The sequence below is a fragment of the Lolium rigidum genome, chromosome 4 (genome assembly GCF_022539505.1).
Source record: "Lolium rigidum isolate FL_2022 chromosome 4, APGP_CSIRO_Lrig_0.1, whole genome shotgun sequence".
NCBI classification, from domain to species: domain Eukaryota; kingdom Viridiplantae; phylum Streptophyta; class Magnoliopsida; order Poales; family Poaceae; genus Lolium; species Lolium rigidum.
The window spans coordinates 131,103,532-131,109,879 of record NC_061511.1 but is presented as its reverse complement, the minus strand read 5'-3'; the positions used below and the strand labels follow the sequence as shown (position 1 = coordinate 131,109,879).

Below are 6,348 nucleotides of genomic sequence, written 5' to 3'. Positions count from 1 at the left end.
CTCTTGGGCATATCTCCAACATATATACCTAGCAAGTGCAATGGTTTTATCCCATATATTATGAGAAAAAGCCAAATCATTTTTCATTAACCTTAATTAAAGGATATTCAACTTAACACAACCACTTTCTTGTGAGATGAGTTGAGTGGTAATTGACCTCGCTGGAAGATGTGGAAAGGTTATTCGGCATTGGCTCGTGACTTAGGGATATGGTTCTTAGCATGCCTGCTACGATCTTCAGTGATCATCACCGACGTAGCTACATGGGATGGGACTCACCGGTGCCTCTGTTGAGTCATGGAGCTTGCAGGCTCATCTGCCCATTTTCCATTATGTTCTTCCCTAGTCCTATCATCTTTTGGTTTGCTTGTGCGGTTTTGCATTGTTCTAGTCGCACACACTCCAAACCAATATAGTGGGGCATAAAAACAGTTGTTTGGTTGCTCACGCAAGATGCTGGCATGCAACCGCAAGAAACTTAAAAAGCACGTAGAGCCAAGCCCCATGGGAACATTGAATCGTCTATTTCCTTGGATCTAGGCTCTATCGGGCTTAATCAAAGGAACACTATGTGTGGGAAAGCAGCGGTGGAGATGGAGGGATACGAAATAGTCCGGGCGCGCTTTGGCGTCAAAGCTAATCTCACTTCCCTCTTTAGGCGGTTAAATCAAGTTGCGGGACAAAATCCCCTCCCACTTTTGGCACTTGTGGCAACACGAACTCTGATCTATGATACCTACAGTGGTGAGGGCACCAACTCCACCTCTTCAGTACTAGCTCATCTCCTTCGTGTGTGTGTGTGGCACCATGTCGTTGCCCTCGTCTCTGGTGCAGCCTGCACACCTTCATTTCCGCAGCCGGCTCACCGCCTTCTCTTCTACGGTCAAGGTAAGCACTCGTATCACCACCCGGCCTGACCCCCCGCCCCACCCCCATACACACACATTGTTAGGTAAGGTTTAATTAGGGCTGATTTTACAAGTACTTAATTATGCAACATCGATTTTGTTAGGATGCATGAATGAAGTGTATAACACATGGTGCAACAGTCATAGATGTGATTCCGGCATGGATTCGCTTGGGATAAGCAATTGGCTATAGTGCATACAAGAAATGGCATGAGCCTCACAAATCAAATATGGTGGCAATTGGTGCCGGAGTTGCCGCCCCGCTAGCGTGAGAGAGAGGACCGGCGTGACAAATTGTGTGGATTATTATTTTGGTCACGAGCATCACCGAGCAAGATGCCTCGGGATTCTTGAGAATGGAAAGGGGATGCCGCGGGATTCTCGAGAGTAGAAGCGGAGGAATGTTGGGAGAAAAAATAAGACGAAGTGTTATTGAGCAATTGTATAGACGTGCACACTCACAAAGTATACAGAGACAACTCGCGACTAAAACATAGCAACGCAACAGCAGCACAACAGAGGTATGTATTTTCTTTGGGCATTACCGAGTTAAGCCCATGCAGCGCTATAGATAAGCGGAACCAAGCTAAACCCTCATATCGGTCCTTCTCCATGCTGAATCGCAGTCCAGGCACAAAACTTGCACTTGCTAGGATTTAAATATACCGAATAAGAATGGAGCTTAGGATCCAACTGTTGGTGTCGACGTCGATTATTCCTGCGATTAGGGGTGAAAACCGAACAAAAACGAATAGAACTAACAAATATCACTTATTTTCATATTTTTATAAAAAAACAAATACATTAACCTCAAAACAAATTCAAAAACATGCGACAAACTCAAGCAACTTAAGTAAAGTAACAAACCCGTTCCCAAACCCTAACAGAATTGCTCGGTATAATGAGAAGTAGGACTGGGCTGTTTGAAAGTCGCATATTGTGCCTACTGTATTAGCCATGCAGCTCCAAAAATTCCCTTTCCGCGCCTGTTTCGCTAAGAAAAGCCGTTTCATTTCGATTTTCATTCTGCAAAAAAAAAAAAAAAAAAAACACATGTTTCGAAAATTTTCATTTCCCATTCCAAAAAATAAAATCCGTACTCCCCACAACGCCCGTGCTGTCCCAGCCAAGGCAGGCATGAGATGTTGTTCGGTTGCATGCGCAGTCGGTAGTGTGTTTTGGCTCATAAATACATACAAATCTGTTACTCCCTCTAACTCATATTACTTTCCACTAGTATGGATATATGTAGAACAAAAATATGTCTAGATATATCTATATTAGTGGCAACTAATATGGATTGGAGGAAGTGTAAAAATGCATAAAACAAAATATCAAAATATTAAAATTTTGAAATAAAATTTTATGTACAGTATATCTGACATAGCATGTTCGCACGATATACCATGTTCGCACATAAGTCTTCTGGGATCTGAGGAAAGAACATTTTAGGTGACCTATGTCAAAAAGACAAAATATAATATCCATGATCAGTCAAGTTGGAGCATCAAAATTTGTCTTCCTTACACAAGAGACAAGAAGAAGTTCCCGGTACTCGTAGAACATAGAATGTCTAGATGTGCATGCAAAATTTTATTTCAGATTTTTTAATATTTTAAAATGTGTTTTCGCACAATAGGTGCACCAATTGGATTTCCACAAAATAGTGTACTAGATTCAACAATACGTATACCAATATTTCTTAGTCATGCCAAATGGACAATACATTCTGTTTTAACCATTCGAAAACTCCGAATCAAGGATTTTACGCTAAGATACAGACATTCTCAGGGTAGGCTAGAAATATAGCACAACATGAACAGCCAGACACAAACGGCTTAGTAACGGTACTTGGTGGAGTAGTCCTTGGGAGCAATCACCAGACCACGGCCCTTCCGAGCTCCCCTGTACACAGTCTCCACGATGTCAACGAACTCTTGCTTGTCTTTCATGGCCCAGTTGATCTTGTTGTTGTTTCCTGTCCCAAGATCGATCATGATGTGCTTGTTCCGGAAGAAGAACATCACCGTCGACGGGTCATACAACTCATACATGGTGTTGAAGTCCGGGATCTCGGTGATGTCAACAAGGTAGATTACCGCGAAATTCTTTACAGTCTCTGCCACCCCTGCAAGCACCTCATCCATCTGCACAAAAACAATTAGGATTCAGAATGAAGTCATAACCCTGAACCGTAACCAAAAACGTACAATAGTTTGTTTTGCCAGAAAACATCAAAAGAAGTTGCTCATGAATAAAATAAAAAAGGAGAAACAGCCATTGCTCAACACCCTCAGAGTTGTTTAGTAATGTCCAGGACATGACATGTTAATTCAGTTTTGTCAAGCAGTTGCAGGAGAAATACAGAACATAATGTGCTACGTAGTTCTCAGTATCAATTAAAGGATTTGATTCAGAAAAAAGGTTTTGAGGCTTCTGGCAAAGGATTCTCAGGACATGACATCAACGTCTTCTCTAATTCTAAACTAAGACTAACCTTTTGAGGCTATGGCAAAGGAAATGTCAAAGGCAAATCAGCAGAATTGCACGGTTCTTGTATGTACAATAAGCACCCCTAACCCTAAACCTTACACCTCAATCGTTCCCCAATTTCTGAACCTACGGCCCCTGGCAGAAATCCAACATCCCCAAACAAATGTGCGACGGCAAGGGATTCGATCGGGACTGCCTCGAACACCATAGAAAGTTCAGGAAACTACAGACATGGGCGCTGCCAGTGCAGCCCACACTCCACGACCGGATTTTGATATGCATTTGCACAGAACATCAAAAGAAGTTTCTCATGGATCAAAAAGGTGAAACAGCCCACTGTTCAACTTCCTTATAGTTGTGTTGTAAGGTGCAGGACAGGGCATAATGTTAAGTCAATTTTATCAAGCCGTTGCAGGAAAAAAATACAGTATGTAAGGAGCTTTGTAGCGGAAAACCAAAACTGATCATGGGTGCATATGCACCTGGTATGTATAAAACATATTTCAAAAAGTAAAAAAATTTAGGAAAAAAATTTAGCATGTAGAGGGACATGTTCTATGTGTACACATAAAGTTTCACGTAAAACCAACAATTTTTGTACCATGTGTAAAAAAGACAAATAATGCCTCGAGAAATAGACTATTTTAACACCAAAAATTTGTCTTTTTAGTACAGGGCACAAAACATATCGGTTTTTGCTGAAACAACTTTGTGAACAAGTAACATGTCAAGGTATACACGAGGCATTTTTGTTTTTATTTTTTTAACATTTGGAAATATGTTTAATATGCATTTCAAATAAAGGGTGCATATGCACCCGGGTGCAGAAACACCCTGTCCGCTTTGTAGCCCTTTCTATCAATTAAAAGCTTTAGTTCAAGAAAAAGGAGCACCCTAATTCCATCCACGACTGTCCTAACTCAAACTAAGACTATGGTCTCGAGGCCGTGACAACGGAAATGCTGAAGGCACATTCAGTCAAATACATCGACAATAACGATACCAGTGCAGCATAGTCTCTATAGGCCAGAATTTCTAACGCGGATGGCATTTGTAGCGTAATGAATCAACGTTGGTTGCAAGGTATGCCTCCAGAAATAGTAGTACTGCTGATCTGCTAGGGAGCAGGGTTGCACCGGTGAAACCTAAACATCAACTCACCTATATTTGCATCGTAACCAATCCTTACATAAGCTAATCAGCAGAATTGCCACAAGTTCTCACTTCTCAGATGATCCCCGAGACCCAATTAAATCTATCACTATGTCTACACCCAATCGTTCCCCAATTTTTCTAGAATGCAATCGTTCCCTAATTTCACGAATCTATGGGCCCTGCCACAAATCCAGCATCCACACACCCTGATACCCCCATCGATGCCAAACAATTCACATGTAACTGCAGATCACAATTGATTACTGAAAACCGGTTTGGGGATCTAGCGCCGATACCTGCATGCAGGTCTCGTCCCAGTCATGGCCGAAGCGGATGATGACGAGCCGCTCCTCCTCGGCGAGGATGGCCTGGTCCACCGCCCACCCGGAGTGAAGGTGCGGCAGCAGGTACGACATCGCCGACGCGCCAGCAAATCACTCGGTGATCCGCGAGAAGATTTGAGGGTTTGGATCCAAGAACGGGTAGCGAGCAGACTCCCGTGGTAGCAGTAAACTGTGCGTCGAATGCGACGGCGTGGGATTCGATCGGAACTGCCTTGAACACCGTAGAAAGTTCTGGAAACTACAGACGCGTGCGCTGCCAGTAAGGCCCGGCGCCCATGGCCCTATAGACGCGTGCGCTGCCAGTAAGGCCTAACGAAACAGCAGAATTTCGATATGTCGGCCCACTTAAGCTCAGCAGCTTTTTTCTCTTCTGTTTATCTAGAACCAGATGCACTCATAGCCTAAAAATCATATTTTAAATTCTTTAAATGTAATACATACACTATTTAAAAGTTGAGCATGTGTGCTAGCACGAGAACCCTTGTTCATGCACGATGAACAGTGTCACACATCAACAGTGTCCTGGGTCTGTTTTTCTTTCTTAAAATTAATCTTATAAATTTTTTCAATGATTTTCTATTTTCGACGGTGAAATTCTTTAACTTTGGCACAAAAAAATCCGTCATTTGTCACTGATTTTTTACTTTTGCTAATTTTTCCGTCGTTAAATATTTAACACTAATTTTTCAGGATTGTTACGTATTTTTTCCCCGAAAATAATTTGTCGGTGCCAATCTGTAGCTTTAATAGTATTTTACCGACCTTAGCTACCTAACAGAACATTACTCATCTAATAGTAATTATTTTTTACCGCTAGTTATACGCAACAATGATTTCTCACTTAAAATATTCTAATAGTAATATCTTTAACGGTGTTTTGGATCACGAACGGTAATTCTGTGATGTTAGTTGTTAGTTCTTGCGGACCTATACTTCGCAAATAACTATTTTATCATCCGTCAACTCTTCTATTCAGAAAAAAAAATTATAATGCAGACTAAAACAAATTCTTATTTTGCCGAAACACATGCTATTGCTTTCTTCTACGTACATTAACTTTGGAAAATACATATTCCAATATTCGCAGCCTGTTTTATCCAGGGAATTTTTTTACCGTATTTGTCAACAATACCCCTAGAAAAATGTATTTATTCCACCGCACATCGCCCTTTTTACATGAAAAAATACTACTACCTTCTTCTACGATGTTTCTAGAAAAATATACTTACTCCATCTTCCACAACCTGTGTGAACCGGAGAAAATACTACCATCTTCTTTTGTAGCAATTCCGTAAACAAAATACTTCACCATTGGCCTTCTTTTTTAATCGTCGAAATACTACTATATTCTCTATCGTATCTCTAGAAAAAACTTGCTTTGTAGTTCGTGACTTTTTTGAACCGCGATGCATTGTCCTCGCTCAGTGTTTTCTACTTGTATACTACCT

General features: G+C 41.3%; 1 protein-coding gene across 1 annotated transcript; it reads right to left on the bottom strand.

Moving 5' to 3' along the window:
• Positions 1 to 2,561: 2,561 nt before the first annotated feature.
• LOC124708345 (thioredoxin-like protein YLS8) lies at positions 2,562 to 5,145 on the bottom strand. Its single transcript, XM_047240018.1, has 2 exons — positions 4,853 to 5,145; positions 2,562 to 3,055 (listed from the first exon to the last, which is right to left on the bottom strand). The coding sequence occupies exons 1-2, from the start codon at positions 4,970 to 4,972 to the stop codon at positions 2,747 to 2,749; spliced, it is 429 nt and encodes a 142-aa protein (XP_047095974.1). The 5' UTR covers positions 4,973 to 5,145; the 3' UTR covers positions 2,562 to 2,746.
• Positions 5,146 to 6,348: the final 1,203 nt, after the last annotated feature.